Here is a 19,991-nt window from a genome sequence, read left to right as displayed (position 1 = left end):
AGATATGATTAGATGAATTTTCTCAGTGAGATGTATATGTCCACCTCCTGTCTGCAGCCTGTGGTGAGTTCCAGCATGTGAACTCAACCTTGTACCTTATCTTGTACCTCAGTGGCCCTGCGCACCCCCCCCCCCCCTCCACACAGCTGTGAGTAATGAGCATCCCACCCCCAACTCCTTCAGCATCAACCCTCCGAATGCGTGCGTAAAAGGCGAGTTTACTGGGTTGGCTGGGCGCTGCGCACACAAACACACACACATACGCACAAACACGCGTCTTTTCCAACCGGTGGAAGAACTTCAGCTGGATAATGGATTAACGCATCACACAGATAGCTAACAAAAGCATACTATGAGCTCCAGATGTCAATGTATTGGAAGAAAACACCCACCCACCCACGACGAGTGAGTCACAGTTTAAAGTAGCTGAATAAGCGATCGCCGGTGCGGACGGGGAGATTCTGCCTGCGTGGGGTATTCTGACTTCTTTCTGCTACTTAAAGCTCTCCCCAAACTCTGGTTTTTATGGGGGAGAGAAGCTTCGAGCTCGAGCCGCCACACGGACTGACAGTTGCTGCGCGAGGAGCCGGTGCCAGATATGGATAGCGCGCGGGATACCTCAGGACGCTGGTGCGCATCTTCATAAAGTGCCACACTTCGAGACTCCGAGGGGGCCTAAAACCTCACTTGTCCGGAGGCAAAGTTGGGGGCAAACGGAAGACGAGCGCCTTTTTTTTTTTTTTTCTAAAGCAGCAAGCCGACTCGGAGAGAAAGCTGTCCAGAGAACAGTACTTTTTGCAGGTCTTCACGGGAAGCTTTAACGATGCGTCAGGAGGTCGCGAGGAGATTTCAGATGCTGCTTGTGCTTTGGCCAATGCTTCTCTTTAGCTTGGGAACAGGCTTTCCTACGAGACACAAGAATGTTGCCCACAAAGTAAGTTTTCTCTCTTTATGTGTGTTGCCTTATTTTTTTTATTTTTTATTTATTTATTGCTTAGAAAGCTAAGCAACAAGTTTCAGCTAGCTGCTAAGTCTTAAAATCACACCTGCCACGGATAAAAGCTTTTTCTCTAATTAGCTAACAGCTGGAACTTTGCTAACAGTTGCTACCAATGTTTAATACCTCAAACGGAGGTAATTTTTTTATTTTTTTTATTTTTTTATTAATGTTCTAAACTAACTTTTTTTGCAGTGTGAAACATTACATATAAGCTGTAATAAAAGATAAAACATTTTTATTTCCGTTACAATACTAAATTTATCATTAATAGCCTAATTGTATCAACAAGCACTAAAATTAATCACCTTCAGTGAATATTATTATAGGCTGAGCTGGTCGTTTTGTTTGTGATATCAGAAACATGTGTTCTCCCTTTCTTTTAAAGTTCCTGCTCTTTTTTAATTTAAACTAAATGTCATGAAAAATGTCGGCTAGAATGTGTCGACCCTGGTCGTATTCAGCTGTCACCCTCAGTTTCCATCAAATGGCCCATTCAGCTAAATGACAGACTTTCCGCACCAGTAGCCTACATGGAGCTTTCTTTTGTTCCACTGCTCTCTCCATGTATAGTAAGGCTTGCCATCGCTGGGCATACACCCTGCTATCATAAATCCAAACTCCCTACGCACACACATGCTGCGCAGTGTCTGTGTGTGTGTGTGTATGTGTGGTGTCTGCGAGAATGTTTGTGTTACACACGGACGTATTTGGATATCAAAGTCTGTTTGTGTGTGTTTGTGTCAGGGTTCAGCTTTTGCCTTTGAACTCTCCATCTTGTGTGGCCTCCCATGGGTGCCCTTTTGGGACATACTCGCTCTCTCTGTCTCTCTCTCTCATCATCTGTCTGATTGATGTCAAGGCAAAAAGACACAGAGAGGAAAAACAGGGAGGGAAGAGACGGGAATCATTAGTGAGGAGAAATGGGAAGACATCTCACTGTGGCTTCTGTGACTGATCGTTTCATTCACCAAAAGGCAGCCGTTGGCGGCGACTCTGTACCTTTGCCTGCTGATGTCCATAAGTGGTGGATCCAGAGGGGAGGTTAAAGCGGCTGCTCAGTAAAGCGGCTGCCCAGTAACGAGATGCTTATGTAACCAGAATAAGGCAAGCCCTCGGCATCTCTCACACTGGAGCTGGGGTCAAGTGTCATTCATCTGATTGTTTACATTGGCTCTTTTTTGTGTTAATGTGGAATTTCCTGTTTTTGGCTTTACCCCCATGTCTCAGCAAAGAAGACGAAAGGGAGGAGGGTTGTGCTGAGGTGGCCTCTTTTCCAAACATTGGGACCTGTTTGCGCTCTCTAGTTTGTGCCCCCGCTACCCACACCAGCCTCCACAGCCTCCACAGCCTCACCCCGATTCCACCAGGCATGCATTTGTTGTCCCGTTTCCATTTGCAAAAGATGGCGATCAAAGAGCGTCCATAGTTTATTGTTCTTCTGTAATGGTTTGGAAACAGCCAAGTGCAGGGGCCTTTGATATCTGCGGGTACATAAATCAGGGCTGCCACACTGCATGCCTTCCCAGCCTGCCCCCCCTCAACCCCACCGGATCTTGTCCTTTCCCCTCACCTCAGCCACTCCTGCCTCCATCCAGTCTCCCGGCCCCCTCTCCCCAATCGGAATGTGTGTCATCAGCAGCAGTAGCAATGACAGTAGCCCAGAATGGATCTAATTGTGTCAGTCACTTGAAAGCAGGACAAAATGCTTTGCCAAAAGGATTGTCAGTAATGCAGTCTCCAGACTGAGGTACCCCACTGCATCCATGTAGTCTCCCAGTTAAACGCACTGCATGCCATCAACCAATGGGCCTTTGATCAGAAGTGCCCCACTACCGAGAGGAGGAGAGCAGGATCAGAGAGAACGAGGGGGAGGAAGAAAGGAGGAGGAGAGTGATATACAGGGCGAAAGAATACAGGATCCAGATGTGTAACAAGACGAGATGAGGAGGGTGTGAAAGTATGTGGCCTCTCTCATGACTCTGGACTTCTTTTTTTTCTGTCTATGTGAGTCTGTTATGGCATGTGTGTGTGAATGGTCACTGCTCGACACATTTGATAGGGATGTACTCGTGCTAGTAACAGGCCAGTTATAGGCACAAATGCAGAATCGTGTGTGAAGATTTTTTCTTTATATGTTCACTCAGGAACGATATTACCTCTTTTCTGTATTTTATTTAAACATCTTGCAATAGAATGCACATGTGACACACTATAATGGATGTATTGGTAGTGAGAAATTGATATTGGTGTATTCCTATTTTTTTTTTGCACACTACTACAATACTCAGAAAATATTGACAAATGTCCATCTCAGTTCAAAAGGATGTCTTAAGTTGTCCTATTTTATTAGACTGCAGCCCAATATCCAAACCTACTCATAAAAGCACAAGTTGTATCTTTAAATTGAAATTTAGTTTTTTTTTTATCTGTGCTCTTGAAATTAATCAAACGACAAATCGATTTTGACAATAGTGGCAGATGATTATTTTTCTGTCGCACAGTTTCAGCTCCAGTTGCATGCACATCAAGCTCTGAAAACTGGTCCAAACCAGTACAAACTTTCACCAAGCCTTTGACTATTCTGTTAATTTGTAAGTTTAATTTGTGTTTGTCTCATGAAAGTGCTTTGTGCCTAGTGTTTACAGACGCATTGCAACACTCAGTGTGTTCTGATGAGATGTTGATTTTTCTTGTCAAAAAATGTTGTTAAAGTGTCACTGTGGATTTATTGCAACATCTGATGTTTACAACATAAAATGTTTGCAAACAGTGCATACACTTACAGAGAGAAAGGTTAAATATCCCAAAAAAGGTTACTTATTTGTCACCACCAGTTTACAGATATCTGAGGAATGGAGGCCAGCTTCATCCATCATTTATCATGCCTGACAGACTTCTCGTCTAAACAGGCTTTATGTGTTCGCATTCTTGGATTTGACCGACCACATAAGTTCTTTATGGGACAATCACAGGCAGTCACTGAAAAGTACGCCCTGTTCTAGAGGCCATAACCATAAATCATCAACCGACTGGTCATTAATTCAGACGTTTCCTCTCCACTTTAGCCCTCCAACTGCCACCGTTTTGCTGAGCAGACCACAAGCTGGCTCAGGTCCAAGCTCATATTTTTGTCCAATCATATGTTTGGGCCTATTTAGCATATTCAGGACGACAAAGGCATGAGTGAATGGCAGAGAAGTGTTCATTAGAGGGCTTGGATGTTGGTTGTGACCAGTGACAGGCATGAAATAGACCTATTGCTCATGAAACATGCACACTGGAGAATCAGAGCAAAAGTGTAATTTTTTTTATTCCATAGGGTACAAATATCCCACCGTTAATCACTCTTAAGCTTTAAGATCAATGTGCTTTCTTTCCAGGATCTTTCTCAATAACTGTAAAACCTGAAAGGTCACATTAAGCCGTGACTGTAGTGGTGGCAGCACAGCAGGTTCAGACATACTTGCATCAGCCCAGGGGTCCCACGCCTCCTCGGCCCTCTCATTAAAGCTAAAAGAGGATCTCTCTGGCACAGGACCCTCTTTGTCCATGGCCTGGATGCCATGACTGTTGTGAGGAAAAAAGAAAATGGTTGGTCACTTGGCTGGTTAGTTGGATGCCTCAGGGGCTTTCTTAGAACTGCTGACCAAGCTGCAAAGTGATTGATGGTGTCAATTTTTCTTCCTGGAAACAGAACACTTATTGTTTTTGTTGTCTTCAGTAAGCCACTGTAAATGACAGATCGCTTTTTGCCATTAGCCCTGAACAGTTTAACTCACATACCCTGTTTACCTGCACTTTCCCTCAGGCTCATGGTCACCCAATTCACAGTGGTGGAGTCCAGTATGTCCCTGAGTCTTTGGAGCAACAGAACCAGGTTCAGAGTCTGCTGCCCGAACCCCACAGCCACCAGAGGAGGTGGTCTCTCCCCCAGCACCGCTCCGTTGGTGTTCTTCCACAGCCTGAGCCCGAGGAAGAGACAAAACCCTTCATACTCGACCTGAAGAACTTCCCAGACCTGGCCAATGCTGATATCAATTCCCAGAACCCCAACATACAGGTGATTGCGAAGACAGGAGTCACACAGATGTGAATTTTGCTGTATGGGTTCACTTGAAACTGTTGATGTGTGAAAATCAGGGACAGTTGTATTTGTTATTGTTATAATTTATGTACTCAATGTCAAACATGAGCAACAATCTCTCAGTGTAATCTTAGATACACAGTTTTTCTTGTTATTCTTTAATTTAAAAGAAACAAAGGAAAGACAAATCTGTAATCATCAGTGTCTGTTAAGTCTTCATCAGTTCCAAATATTTTAGAAAGTTTAACTCCGACTCTGGTCTGTGTAATCAGGATGTGGTTAGAGGGACATAATGTGCCAGCTAACATCTACATCAAGTCTGGAGACAGATAAAGATTTCGAGTAGCAAAACTTCTTTATTGTAAAATTTATTTGACAACACTTGCAGAAACATAGTTTTGCTCTCTAGTCCAGCCTGCTCTTCACATCAGCTGAAGTGGGCCCTTGGAGGTACTGTAGCATCTAGGATGAGTCATATTGAGGTAATGAGAAGTAGTTATCCAGAATAAATGTTCACATTCTCTCCCTGAGAGGATCTTTTGGTTCGCTGAGTGCTCAAGCTCATGTCTGACTGGCTGACTTAGACCTAGGGAATCGGTTCGCTCACTGAAATACTTTTCCAAGGATTTGATATGGTTGATTTCTTGAGAGGAGCTTGCAAGTGAATCACTGAAGCTGCATAAGGGATTTGTGTTACTTTACCTTTTGGATTACATTGAACTGCAAAAGCAGACTTGAAACAGCAACTTAACATGAACTCCGTTGTTTGTTATATTGTCTTGTCAATTCTGAGTTTGCTACAAATTATAATACAGTTACAACAGTGGTTAGTTTAGACCTTTAGGAGAGAGATGTTCAGGTCCACAAATATAGATACTGCTCATATTAAAGGTGGTTGTGTCTTAGTTAGGATTAACACAGATTCTCACTTGTTCTTTGCAGGTAACCATTGAAGTGGTTGATGACCCTCAGATGGAGGTAGAGATGGACCTGGCCAAAGAAAAAGATTGGCTACCCTCCTCTTCCTCCTCCCCCTCTTCTACAGTAGATTGGCTCGGAGGCAAGAAGCTTTTCTGGCCCCTGTTCTGGAGTTACACTGACGCCGATTCCAGTGAGGACAGCAATAGCCGCTCAGGCGTGGAGGAAACGGGCGAGGAAGAGGAGGAAGATTACTCTTTTGATTATGGAAGTGAGGAGCCCTTACCCAGTGGAGTAGGTGGAGACTGGGATACTCATTGGAACGAAGGCTGGGATCCAGTGCAGAGCTACTATGGTAGGTTTTGCCAAGTGGCACACTCCCTGCCTGCTAGTATTGGAGTATAAACATGACTCTTTCAGATATGACTCTACCAAACTGCTTACAGCTTTAAAAAGTTGTCTTTTACATTTTTTAAAGGGAAATCTTTTAAAAAAGGAAAGTAAGGAAATGCAAACGATGAATTTATCAAATCTAAAAGATATAAAGATAATGGGATGGTCTGGAATGATAGATGGAGAAAATGAGAAAATTATGTGGTCACAATGTGGGAGAGCAACTGAGTGGCTCAAAAAGGCTGCATGATAACTGTCTTCACAGTCACAGAGAACCAAACAATGCCAGCATGCGAGGCAGCAAGAGCACTCGACCGTAAGGACATTGTGGTTTATGGGTACTTTGAAGTCGACACTGGTTGTGCTGGTCACAGAGGCCTGCCTTTTGAAGATGGGTCCGATGCGCTCGCTAATGGCAGCGTGAGGCCGGCACTGTTTCCTGGGACAAAACAGCTCTCCGCTTGTGGACAATTAGAGGGCAGATTGGGAACACAGAATAACAGGGGCCATTTGGCCAGCCCTTTCATCCTTCCCCAGGACCCCTTGGACCCCCACCCCTCAGGCCATGGCGGCCCTCACTGCCCTCCGCGGCTAGGCCTTTTGAGCGAGTTCAAGAATTTCGGGGGGCTTTAAGGGCTCTGCATAACTTATGTTGTGTCTCGGCCTGCACAGACAACCTATTCAGTGGTAAAAATAGTAACTAATGAGAGAGAAAGAGAAACGGGGTTTCCACAGAGAAGATGGAAAAGAAAAAAGGCAAAAAGAAAGAAATGTGAAGACAAGTGGGTGTGAATCTTACTTAAGATTCGTACAGAGTGGTGAGCTGTCCCCTAGAGCACTTCATTCTTTAACGAAATTTCTTTCATAAATCTGGACTTCATTTTCAAAGCTTTCTGAAGCTTGTTTTTGCACAAAACTCTTCTTTTGTAATGTAGTAACAGGTGTATTAGATTGGACTTATTTTCCCCATTTTATAGCATATAGTATTCATCTTTAACTGTTGTGCACATAGACGAGCCAGCAAAGGGCAACAATGCCTATTAAGTGGTCACATCTAAAGACTCGGTGAACATAAATCAAGAATGTCTCCCTTAGCTTCTTCTGTAATTAAGACTCTCCTGAGACCTCCTTCCTGTATGGCCACATGGCGAGTTGGCAGCGCCCACAAAGTAAAATTGGGTGCTCGCTACACCCAGGCTGGTATTTCTGCACCCACCTCGCCTTTAATCAAGAATGACTTGTTTTCAGTGTTATTAACACCACAAGGAAACATGGTGCGGAGGCGGAGAGCCACAGCAGAGCCTCTCTCTCTCTAATTTTACTGAAGCCTTTTTAAAAAGAACATGGGTTTGCATGGGAAAGGTTAGACCAGAAAATTGTCATTTGTGTGGACTGAGACAGTCAGGAAACTTTGAATGCTTATTCTGGATTAGAGTCTTGAAGCAATGCTGAGTTTATGTCAACACTACAAAGCTGTTTCCTGTTAAATTGACTAAATGCTGTAAACAAGTTCTTGTAATCTTCACATGTGCCCAAAAGCATGATGTAGAGCTCCTTCTACGATCATCTCATCACCAATATTATTGTTAATATTGTGCTTTAATCTTTGTAGGAGTGTAAAGTTATGCTTATGTTCAGTCTCTGTCACTGATCATGTTTGAATTTTGTTTTGTCTCCCACAGTAAAGGACACAGATGAGTGGACTCCTTGGTCTCCCTGTTCAGTGACATGTGGACACGGTGAGAGGAAGAGGACCAAATCCTGCGGCTACTCCTGCACTCTGACAGAAGCCTCTAAGTGTGACCTGGATCCTTGTCCTGGTCAGATTATACTTCCATTTAAGAATTAAAAATGACAAACAGATTACTGAGATATTTATATTCTGATTGCCAGCTGGTTATTAATCTAAAGCTGATCTACCACTCTACTCTTCGTAGGTGATGTCAACACTGTGGTGGAACCTTTTCCTTTTGAGATGGAGAACGGCACAGAGCCATTTGGAACAGGTCAGTTTTTATTTAATGGGAAACTAACAACTTTCATTAGTTTAAAGTATCAGGAACACATTTCACAACAATAATACTACTCATCCTCAACTGTAGCAGGTTTATTCAGTCAGATATTTACTAGAATTGTGTGAATACGATAGCACCTCCTTGGCTAATGGGCTAATTAACACAATTTTATTGCTGTTCCCTTTCTTATAGAAGTAGACAGCTGTGAGAAATGGCTCAATTGCAAGAGTGAGTTCCTCCAACGGTACCTGCACCAAGTCATGTCTGAGCTGCCTAGCTGCCCCTGCTCCTACCCATCTGAAGTGGGGTACACTGTGGTTAGTGTTTACGATGACACTCAAGGTCGGCCATTTCGCTGGCGCGATGCCAGTGGCCCCAAAGAGCGCCTGGACGTCTACAAGCCTTCGGCACGCAGCTGCATTCGCTCAGCACTCTCCAGCGACTCATCCACTCTTGCTGCACAGCACTGTTGTTATGACGATCGCGGCCGGCTGATCACGCGGGGTAAAGGCGCAGGCACGCCTAACTTGATCAGCACTGAGTTCTCACCTGAGCTACACTTGAAAGTGGATGTGCTGCCTTGGATCTTGTGCAAGGGAGACTGGAGTCGCTTCCATACGGTGCGACCACCCAATAATGGATTGAGCTGCCCACAAAACCCCCATGACGATGTGTTCATGAATGAACTGGAAGAGGCCAGGGAGTACTGAGGGACCACAGCCAAAACTACCACTTCACTCAGAGAGAAGTCAGAATGGCCCAATCCTTATTTGAGAGGAGACAGCATACCTTAAAATGAAGTATCTCATCAAAACCACTTATCAGCCAATAACCATGCATTAATGAGTCAGAGGAAATCTACACTTGTGATTGGGAGTTCTTTGAGATTCAGGAGTAATGGTGAAGTCAGGTTGTCTCAAGTTAGGATTTGGCCCAGTGTCCTGATGTCAGGCTCGACTCAACTGAACTCAAATACACGAAGAAAAAAACAAAAACTAAAAATGTAGTGTTGTCCCATCGCTTGCCAACCTGTTATACATCTGGCATGACATCAAGCCCTTTCTTTTTATATTCAGTACACTCTCCTGGGTGCATGTAAGCATGATGTCTACCCTCTGGCTTCTTTTGATGGTGTCCTGGAGCACTTGTGATTGACAACTTATGGTAAACATTCCTGATCATGTTTCTTGCAGGTTTTACATTAGGAAATATAACATGAATATGTGCAGGTTATATTATTGAAACAAACACAGTCCAACAGACATATATATATATATATATATATATATATATATTAACTATGCTGCTACAATGTGAAATCCTCTAGGTTTTACAAAGGATTTTAAGGCAACAACACATCAGTAGATCCAAAAGGTGCTGCATGCATTTAGAGTAATGTAAAGTGTTTGGAGACAAATGATTGATTACAACCAGAGAGCTAAGCTAATCTAGCTTTCTATAGAGAATTATGAGAATAGCCTTTGGACAGTAATGATACACGAACAGCGCATTTGATTTCATGTGTTTCCTCACACTTTCTTTCACAGCCAGGAAAAATCTATGATCTGGGTGCCAAAGAGATAAAAATCAGACTGTTGGTGCCTGTGTAAATAGAGCCTCCAAGACTCTACGGTGCAAATGTAGGGAGAAAATAAGTTCTGCAGTGGTTAGATTGTGCTAATAGATGTGTCTCTACAATGTTCTCAGGGGGACTAACTGACCATGACAAACAAATTTGTTCATTTACCTCGACAGCGGCGCGCTATTGGACCTTGTACAAAGTGTTTTCGGTGTGTAACCCAGAAAATGCTTTTGTTCTGTTTCAGAAAGCAGTTTTAAACCGTATAACTGAATAGTTGTTGTTGATGCATTGTGTGGTAGGAAGATGTTGTTGCTGTTCAAGCTGTTTTTGGTCTTTGGGTTTATGTATAGAACTTGATTGGGTAGAAAGGACATTCCTTCTAAAACCAACATCCCTCAGAGGATATATACTTGTTGGCCAGCATTCTGGCTGACACAAGATATTCTTAATGATAACAGGAACTAGTTGACATTAGCAAATGTGTCTGTCTTTTGTCATTATTTAAGGTTTAAAAATCGAATTGTAATTTGCAGAAGTATCTGTGCGCTCTAGTACTGGTCCTTTCTATCCAGTGTAATTCTATGGATGTTTGCTCCAAACCTTTTTTTCAGGAATTCTGCCTCCAGATGTGCATATGCAAACAAGCATTCACATTTTGGAATCACCAATTTTAAAGGAAGGCACTTTATTTCTGCCGTTTGTCGATGATAGTGTTATTGTGAAGGGAAACTCGCCAGAAATGCTGCATTGTTATATGAAGGTGCATAATACATAGCAGTGTTTTGTTGAGAAAAGCATGATCTTTTTTGTGTGATTTCTGAATCTAGTATTACATATATGGTGTTGTACAGTATTTATTTGTCTCTTTTTTTTTTAAAGTTTGCTGAAGCTTTGAAATGAATCTATACTCAACACGGTGCACTAGTCGGACTGAAAAATGAAGGCACCCGTTAACAAAAGGGAAAACTCTTGCCTCATATCACTTCATACAGCAACAACAGGTGTCTGTGTTTCATTCTGTGTTGTACTGCAGTGCGCTATGAATATGTTGATGCAATTATACTGAAGAAATATATATAAATACCTTGCATTCATCATCTGACTACTTAATGTGTCTTTTGTTTGTCCACACCTTACAGCGTAGTGCCAGAGATAACAGAGTATTGTAGACGTACATACCAAACTATTCTGTATGTACAACAAAGGAACATCACTGTAAGTGTATATATGATGATACATTTCCTGTATCTATGTTTTCATCAGGTCCTGAGTCTATTCACTCCAAAAAGACATGACCATGAGAACAGATTCATGCTGATTCGACTAGGGTGACCAGATGTCCCGCTTTGTGCGGGACAGTCACGCATTTTCATTACTTTTCACACGTCCCGCAAATTGAGACGTTGTCCCGCATTATTGACAGTCAGACTCCAGTTTTGAAATGCGTGTTTTATAATCTGGCATTTATCAAATAGCTGTTTGGAGAAAGCAGTGAGGGCTGTCATCAGGGGTCGGGGCGGGCTGTTTGATCATGTCAATCAAACTGGGACGCGGACGCAGGTTAAGGGCACGCCCACCAACAACAAACAATACAAATCAGATCAGAACGGCATGCAGCGCGAGACATGGAGGGAAGCACAACCCGGCTAAGAAGAGGAAATGCAGCCATGATAAAGACTAGGAAACGATCTATCCCTGGGTGAAACCAGTGCAAGGCGAGTCTGGTAAAGTTTGCTGTGAAGCTTGCTTGAGTCATTTTTCCGTTTCACACGGAGGTGAATACGACGTGACACAGACAATGCGAGACAAAACGTGCTGCTCAACTTGGGAACTTGGGAAAGTTGCATTTAAATAAGTTTATATATATATATATATATATATATATATATATATATATATATTTATAAAATATATTATAAAATATTTTGGCGGCACAGTGGAAAGGTGGTTATCACTGATGCCTCACAGCGAGAAGGTCACCGGTTCGAATCCATGGGCCGGCTGGCCTTTCTGTGTGGAGTTTGCATGTTCTCCCTGTGTCTGCGTGGGTTCTCTCCGGGTACTCCGGCTTCCTCCCACCATCCAAAGACATGCTCATTAGGTTAATTGGTGATTCTAAATTGGCCGTGAGTGTGAGTGTGAGTGTGAATGGTTGTCTGTCTCTCTATGTTAGCCCTGCGACGGACTGGCGACCTGTCCAGGCTGTACCCCTGCCTCTCGCCCGATGACAGCTGGGATAGGCTCCAGCACACCCCTGTGACCCTTAACAGGACTACACGGGTATAGAAGATGAATGAATGAATATATTTAAGTTTTTATTTGCAGGCTGTTATGTGCTACTGAATCAATCAGATGGCAAAGCATAGTGATGTTATAAGCAAAGGGGCAGAATAGAAATGTTTATTTTTTCTTTTAGTTCTTTTAGGGTACCTTGATGCACTGGTATCTCACATTGTCCCACATTGTCCCACACAAACGTAGCCTTTGTCCCACATCTGGTGAATTGGGATCTGGTCACCCTAGATTCGACATGTACACTTTGTATAGGACCTGTCTCAGCAGCACACTCTCACAAGATCTGGCAACACATCTTTTTCCGATCAGACATTCAGTTCGTACTGTGTTGACACGGACAAACAATAGTCCACGAGTGTCATGAAAGTTAACTGTATTTCCCCATGGAGGCAGACAGGTAATAAATGAACCATTCAAACTACCTGCTGTCACATTTCCTGCTAGCTGCACAAGCCTGTTTTTGTTTTGTGCCGCTCTTCCTGTAACCTATGAAGCACATGAATGCAATTCCCAAAAGTATGAGTGGTGCATTCCTTTTAAAATATCCTTAATGAGCAAACACAGAGTCAGTCCAACAAAGCAAGGTCCTTCTATTATGTGGCGAGTCATGTCCACAAAGCTAGGGGAAGCTCTAATATTAATTTGTTTCACAATCTGTAAATGCAATTTGTGGTTTAGTAATCAGTGTGTGCTCTGATGAGAAGTAATGAGACTGTGTCAATTTCTTGAACCTAAATGGACCCTTCCACATTCAGCAGAATTTAAATGTAGCCATGACAGATTTAAATTAGTCTTAAAGTAATTGGTGTCAGACAGCAGTCGCCCTTTCAAACCAACAACATCAAACATTTCATAAGTGTACTCAGTTTGTTGTTTGTGCTTCCTTAACTGGTTCTCTTCATGAGTTAAGTTCATGTCTACAAATCAAAAATAACATTTCCAAATGTGTAGTGGGCCCTCTAGTGAGGGATCCACAAGAGTGACACATTTTTCGTGACTGTGTTTTTTTTTAGGTGTGGTTTCGGCCCAGAGTTTCAGGACCTAGCAAGAGGGAAGGTGGTGTTGGCTAGAAATTCCTTTAAATGTGAATCACAAGAGAGACATGTTAATATCACACTGGAGGTTTTGTTCAATCGGTCAGAGCCAGCGTTTAGCCCTGCTATAACGCACATTTAACTTCTTAAGCCCATGCATGCCTTAACTAACAGCCACAATCACTGCCATCCATCCCTGCTGTGGTTTTTCTAGGTTGATCTATGCCTATACCTTCATGCTGTCTGAGGCTAAACTCTTTCCAGAGGATTAAATAACAGTGAGATTAAAAGTTCAAAGGTCAGAGTATTGCAAATCCATAGGCTTAGGCAAACCAAATACTCCTCTCAGATGCTCTAATTCCGGTCGGCCATGATGTCCATCCTTCACTTGCTGCTCCCGTTGACCCAAGAGGTTAAAAAAAAAAAAACACTTGTGCACTTACAATGGAACACTAGGTTGGAAATGGGCCACAATTAGCAGATGATGTACTTAAGTTATATGTAGAGTCAGGGAGACGCTCAGAAATCCATCTATCTATCCATATGGCAGGGATCCACCGTGGAGTGAACAACAAGGAGCTTGGTAGGTCTACTATGGTCCTCCAGTGGTTCCTAAGCTGACTACAGATGAGTGCTGTGTGGAGGGAAGCCAGACACATGCTGACCACATTGCTGCCACAGAATAACAGATAAATAACCGCAGATGTGTAGACAGAGGAGAAAGCAGGGAGAGGGAAAACAGAGGGAGGAAAGGGGAACATAAAAGAGAGGGGAGTTTTCAAAACTCTGCGGCTGAAAGATGTTATCTGAAATTCTGAATGGAGCAGGAGTTTTTTCCGGGCAGATGCATTTAAAACCCGGGTGAATGCACTTCACGGCTTACAGTAGGGCACGTGTGTCGTGTCTTTTAGGAGGGCGTGTGCTACAGTAACAACAACATTCAAGCCGACCAAACTCATCAATTTATCTTGATTGCATTTACACTGGACTGTCATTAGGGATCCTGAGTTTTCCTTCACCTTCATTTTGGGCAGGGAATGTGTGTTGCTATGTGATTCATTTCTTTAGTTATGGTGCCGGTGGCCCAGGCCGGGTGCCAGCCCTCGGTGGTTAGAGATCTGTTTACTTTTGTAGGCTGGCAGGAACATGAGATTTCCTCTGGGTGCACAGCGGCTGGTCGACCTGCAGACGGCACGGCCCTTCAAATGCCTCACTGTTACAAGCTGCCTTCTTCCCCAACCTCTCCTCTCTACAAGGGTACTGCTAAACAAACAAACGTATAGTCACAGAGTCTGACAACACATATCCTTACACTTTTGCATGTCTGCATGCATGAACAAAGCTGTACACATGCTTTTGCAGATCGATTTAAAGTTTTCATTATCTGGAGTTTGAGGGATCCCATTCCTTGACCAGCCTGACACAGAGGAAGGCCTTGTTCTGAGACTAGACCAAGACTAATCTCTAAATAAAGCCTTTACCTGAGGAGAGCCAGGAAAACCAGTAAGTGCAGCTGGACTTTGAGCTAAATGCTAACACTGTGCTAAAATGCTTGTAATAACATGCTGAGCATACTGTTTACTGTGGTTTGAGTCAACGGTCAAATTCTGTCAACAGCTGGGAAAAGGACGGCCCAGCTTCAGTCTCGTGTGGAAGGCCAGCCAATGTTGGAAACATGTCACAAAGGATCCTGTCAACTTGGAGTCCCCAGTTTCAGTTTGGCCGTGAATGCAGATACTTCATCTGCCAACCTGAAGACATCCATTCCACTGTGCTCCCAGTAGGGACCTTTTCTCTGAAAGAGATCTCTGTAGCGACTCAAAACCCTGCCGGGGGATCTCCCCCTTCTCGTCAGGGAAGGTTTAAGCACAAATAGACTGTACCAAGGTGAGTGTAACTACCACACAAATTCATTCATTCACAGGGTTTTGCTGAACCATATAGTCTTTTACAAAATCTCATCTGACAGAGATGCTACATTTAAAAAAAAGAAGAAGAGATTACTAAGATCATTACACTCACTACAAGTTGGTGGGGTCCATCCTCTGGGCACCATGAAAGTCTGCACCAAGATTTGCCCCCTCTCCCAATCCTTCCCGCCTCCCCATGGACTGCCAGGGTCTCATAAAATCTTGTGGGAAACCCAAAATCAGGATTAATATAAAAATGACAAATTATCGTATCAAACAGAGAGAACGCAATACAGTTTGAGAGCAGTTCCTCACTTTGTTGTAGACATAAAATCGCTGAGAGGGTTGGAAAAGTCACTAAATCAAGGTCGACTGCGGTTATATAGTTAAAGTCATTGCATGAACACTGAAAAAACACTAATGGCTGAACAAAAAAGACCCATGGTTGCAGCAGAGGTCGACATTCCCACAGTAGCTCACTCCAACCGCCCCCACTCCGGTGGTTAGCAGAGAGGAAGATAATACCTAGCTAGCGTGCTAACGGTGGCTAAATTCACCTCACTTAACCTTATTACGGCTGAATCTACATATTTTGGCCATATAAGTTATTTTGACAACGATGTAAATTCTGAACAAGTTCAAGGAATGAAAAAGATGACTTTGGCAGGAAGTAGCTACGTACATGGAAAACGCTGGGAGATGGGCACAAAATACTACGGATTGCGCGGGTATTCAGACGTATGCGCACATGACTGTCCCAAAATATTCCTAAACTCATTTATTTTGAGTTAATAAATACAGTTAATACTTTTTCATGTTCCATCAATTAAATATGAATGTGTATTTCTAAAAATGTATACTTTATGTTAATCTAACAGTATTTAAATGAGTCAGATTAAAACATTTTTTGAGTGCATCAAAATGCAGAAGAGGAAGAGTTTAAAAAGAAAGTATTCTTTTTGCGGCGTCTATTGTCACATTGTCTTTAATATTTATATAAGCTTTTTATCTCTTTCCCAGACGCTGGCCTGGCAAATTTTTTTATCAAGCATGAACAATATTCAGCATGATAATCCCGACTCTGGACATCAATATCCTCAGAGGAGTCGGAATAACTGAAATTTTTTGGATGGACCAGACTCTACAAACTCTTGTTTACTTGTGTCCAGTGGGAGTCTTAATTTTCTCCCTCTCGCTCTCTCTCTGCTGATAACATAATCAAAAGAACGGCCAACACAATACCCCTGGACATGAGAGGGGCCTGGGGATCCAGTAGTACTGAGGCGGCAGCCCGCCAGCCATAACAACATCAAACGGCCCCTAGCCTCCAGTGTTTACACAGAGCCGAGACCCTGGACCTAAAATATGATTGCTCGTTCTTTTTAAGATAAGAATGCAGACAAGCTGGAAGGCTATTGCAAACAATATGTGCAGGTATGAAGCAGCCACATCTGTAGAGGCGGCAGAATTGTAGTGAACAAATAGGGAGAAAATGATGTTTAGATTCTTGGATGCCCGGGATAAGAATATATAGGATAGTCTTGTCTTGTGAAAACAGCCAACACTTGTGTTCTTATATGTGCAATACGCAGGTATGTTTTGAAAAGCTGGCAGTTGCTCCATAGCTTATCTCACTAAAGAAAAGTACTCGTGAAATGCTGGGAACTTGAGAAACTGACATAGAGCACCACCTGCTGGTACATTGTGGTACACCCATAATAGCTTCCTGCACAGTGCTTCCTGTGCTTCCTTGTACCTTAAGATACACTGTGCTTCCTGCTATTACGGGTGCACCACAGTACATCTCAAACCTTTCTGCTATCTTGCTCATAGTAATGTCACCTCATTCTTTAAAAATAATTGGAGAATCTATTCCTAGACATTTGGACCAAGCTTTCTGATACTGTTCACAGGTTGCTGCATTTAAAGTAAATAACAAGTGCTTTACAATGTAGAATCTCAGTGGATTCTACATGTGGATGAAATGAATGACACTTCATTTCCAAATTGAAATCAGTTCGTTTAGAAACTGAAACCAACCACTTTGGGTGGCGTTTGCTTATGAACTAGAGTATTCTGTTTGTGGGTATAGTCACAGTGTTAACTATCTGTGTCAGGGGTTAGGCTGATCTGAAACGATAGCACCAACAAAGATATGAACATAATTCCCCAGTGTGTCCTAGAAATCACACTTTTACCTCCAGCGTCCCCATCTGTCTCGGCTCCTTGAGAAACAAGCGACCCGAAAAATGCACCACACACACCAGGGGCCACAGAGCACATATTTTCATGCTGGTAATTTGACTTGTGACAAAAAAAAATCAAGCGACGGCTTGGTTTACCGTGTAAAACTAATCCTATAGTGTCTGTCCATATCACTGCCCACATGGAGAGTGCAGTTCATCGCTTTCTAGCTTTGTGTCAGCCTGAGGAATGCTCCTGATCACACCACCTTAAACACCGTGATCACACATAGAGACTTAAATTGGTTGAAATCAGTCAGATCAGATATTCTATGGATCATCATATTTCTTCCTAGAAATAGGACCCTGTTACAGACCAATGCATCTGGGACTCAGAGGGGGAGCCCATTAGAAGAAATCAGACTATGAGATATAAACTTTCGTGCTTACTTACTCAAAGCCCTTCATTCCCCTTTAGCACGTTCAACCAGTGCATTTATACAAACCAACATAAGTGTGCATTCGATTCACAATGTCTATTTGCATCGCTAAGCCTTTCACTTCTGTATGCACTTCTTCAGCAAACCTGTGTGAGAATCTGTGCTGACTCACATGATTACCCTGTTATTCCAGCACTCGTGGAGATGAGTGTAATTGCATTAACAGAGGGAAGTCTCCTCCTGCGTCGCCAGCAAAGGGGAAAGCAAATGGGATCTGATGCGTGAAGCACATCTGCCTACGTAGTTGCGTGCTCCAATTGGCATTATTGATCCTATTTTAGGTGTGGAGGAATTCCCTGGTCCTGTCGTGCTGAAACCAATTTGTGAGGGGTGAATTCTCTTCTGTGAGGCAATACAATTTGCCTCAAAGTTTTAAAGTTGTGAAAACTCAAATTCACCTCTGCGTCATATCATGAATTGGAGCTTACAAAACGCAGTGGGTGCACATCACATAGACCTGCTTCTGCTTCATTACGTAAGCATAGCTTTTAAGGAGAGATGGTTCTTGCCCTAGTGTTGCACACAATGACGTATACTTGTTAATACATAGCTGAGATGTTGTAAAGACAAACTAGTATTATGCAGCCTACATTAGGAGTAGAAATGCTGGTGCCAGTGTTCTGCAGGCCTACTAAAGTGTTCTACTCATTCTGTTTTTGTATAATCATTATGATTAGAATCAACAACAGTAAAGACACGCCAAACGTAAAGGAGATGTAGGGTAATAAAAGATACAACATGTGCAGCTGCAGCAGAACTTAAAGTCTCAGAAAGAAGATTAAACCAGATAAATCTTAAGAAACCCACTCTAGACCCAGATGTTTTAGTCAACTATAGACCAATTTCCAACGTTCCTTTTATTTCTAAAATTCTAGAAAAAGTTGTTGTTAATCAGTTGCGTGACCATTTAAACAAGAATGGTTTGAAGAGTTTCAGTCAGGTTTTAGAGCTCATCATAGTACAGAAACAGCTCTGGTTAAAGTTACCAATGATCTCCTCATGGCTTCAGACAATGGATTTATCTCTATACTTGTTCTGCTAGATCTTAGTGCTGCATTTGACACTACTGATCACAATATTTTACTACAGAGACTTGAAAGTGTGATCAAGATTAAAGGAGCTACATTACAGTGGTTTGAATCCTATCAGTCAGACAGATTCCAGTTTGTCCATGTCAACAGCGATTCTTCTATTTATACAAAAGTAAGTTATGGAGTTCCTCAGGGCTCTGTGTTAGGACCAATCACAGTTTTTCCCCGTTTCCCATTGAACTGATGTTGAATTTTTCATATTGCTTGTTCTGTGTGAGCAGCGTCCCGAAACCCACAGATATTCTGTTTATAATAAAATGAAAGACAAATACCAGCAAATCGTCACATTTGCAAAACTAATTAATACACACAAGATACACATTAAAGAACGTATGTAATCCTTTAAACTGTACAATGGTCGGCTTGTGTTTGCTCATATGGTGTGGTTGAATGCTGATTGGAGTATCTCACATTTTCTGTTGACAAATGGTTGAAAAAATCGAGATCTGCACATCATTTCCAGAGCATATTCTTTTGGCTCTTTTTCATGCACAAATCTCATATATGTGTGCAAGTCTTGCCTTTTTTTTTTCTTCCAGTGGTCACCAGAACAGGCAGTTGCAGTATTTTGATAATAGGGTGTTAGTACAAGTCAAAAAATCCTGTAATAATCTGAAGCGAAACTACGTTTGATATCTATAGTGAAGTTCACTAGTTCTTTTTTTATTTTTGTCCAGAAAGTACAATGTGTCCCGTACGCCATACTTTGTGTCATTGTCATCACCAGGTATTGCTCTGAAATGTAATAGGCTCCATAATTGAACATTATCATAATACTTTATTGTATTAACTCATTGGATCATTTTGTTTTATGACCATGTCACACAAAAATGACTCAGCATTATTTATTTGTTGCATACAGGGTGTGGATGACACTGCGTCACTAAAGAGCTTGGAGTACAATGTACACCAGCACTTTTAACTAGTATTATCAACGGGCTATGCTAGGCTAATATTAGCATGAAAAGAAAACATATAGCACATAT

General features: G+C 42.4%; 1 protein-coding gene across 1 annotated transcript; it reads left to right on the top strand.

Annotated features, from left to right (window-relative positions):
• Positions 1-222: 222 nt before the first annotated feature.
• On the top strand, positions 223-11,310 carry ism2b (isthmin 2b). Its single transcript, XM_084560228.1, has 6 exons — positions 223-934; positions 4,809-5,060; positions 6,027-6,357; positions 8,078-8,215; positions 8,333-8,401; positions 8,603-11,310. Exons 1-6 carry the CDS (start codon positions 824-826, stop codon positions 9,118-9,120), a joined length of 1,419 nt encoding a protein of 472 aa, XP_084416354.1. The 5' UTR covers positions 223-823; the 3' UTR covers positions 9,121-11,310.
• The last annotated feature ends 8,681 nt before the right edge of the window (positions 11,311-19,991 follow it).

The sequence above is a fragment of the Chelon labrosus genome (genome assembly GCF_963514085.1).
Source record: "Chelon labrosus genome assembly, chromosome: 14".
NCBI lineage: Eukaryota > Metazoa > Chordata > Actinopteri > Mugiliformes > Mugilidae > Chelon > Chelon labrosus.
The sequence above is the reverse complement of the archived record's forward strand: the minus strand, read 5'-3'. Positions and strand labels throughout refer to the sequence as shown.

What these genes read in the sequence shown, in the direction of transcription:
- ism2b (XM_084560228.1), top strand. Translation starts at nt 824, where the DNA reads ATGCGTCAGGAGGTCGCGAGGAGATTTCAGATGCTGCTTGTGCTTTGG. An exon ending in TCCAGTGCAGAGCTACTATG is followed by an intron (nt 6,358 to 8,077) that starts GTAGGTTTTGCC and finishes TGTCTCCCACAG; the next exon opens with TAAAGGACACAGATGAGTGG. An exon ending in CACAGAGCCATTTGGAACAG is followed by an intron (nt 8,402 to 8,602) that starts GTCAGTTTTTAT and finishes CCTTTCTTATAG; the next exon opens with AAGTAGACAGCTGTGAGAAA.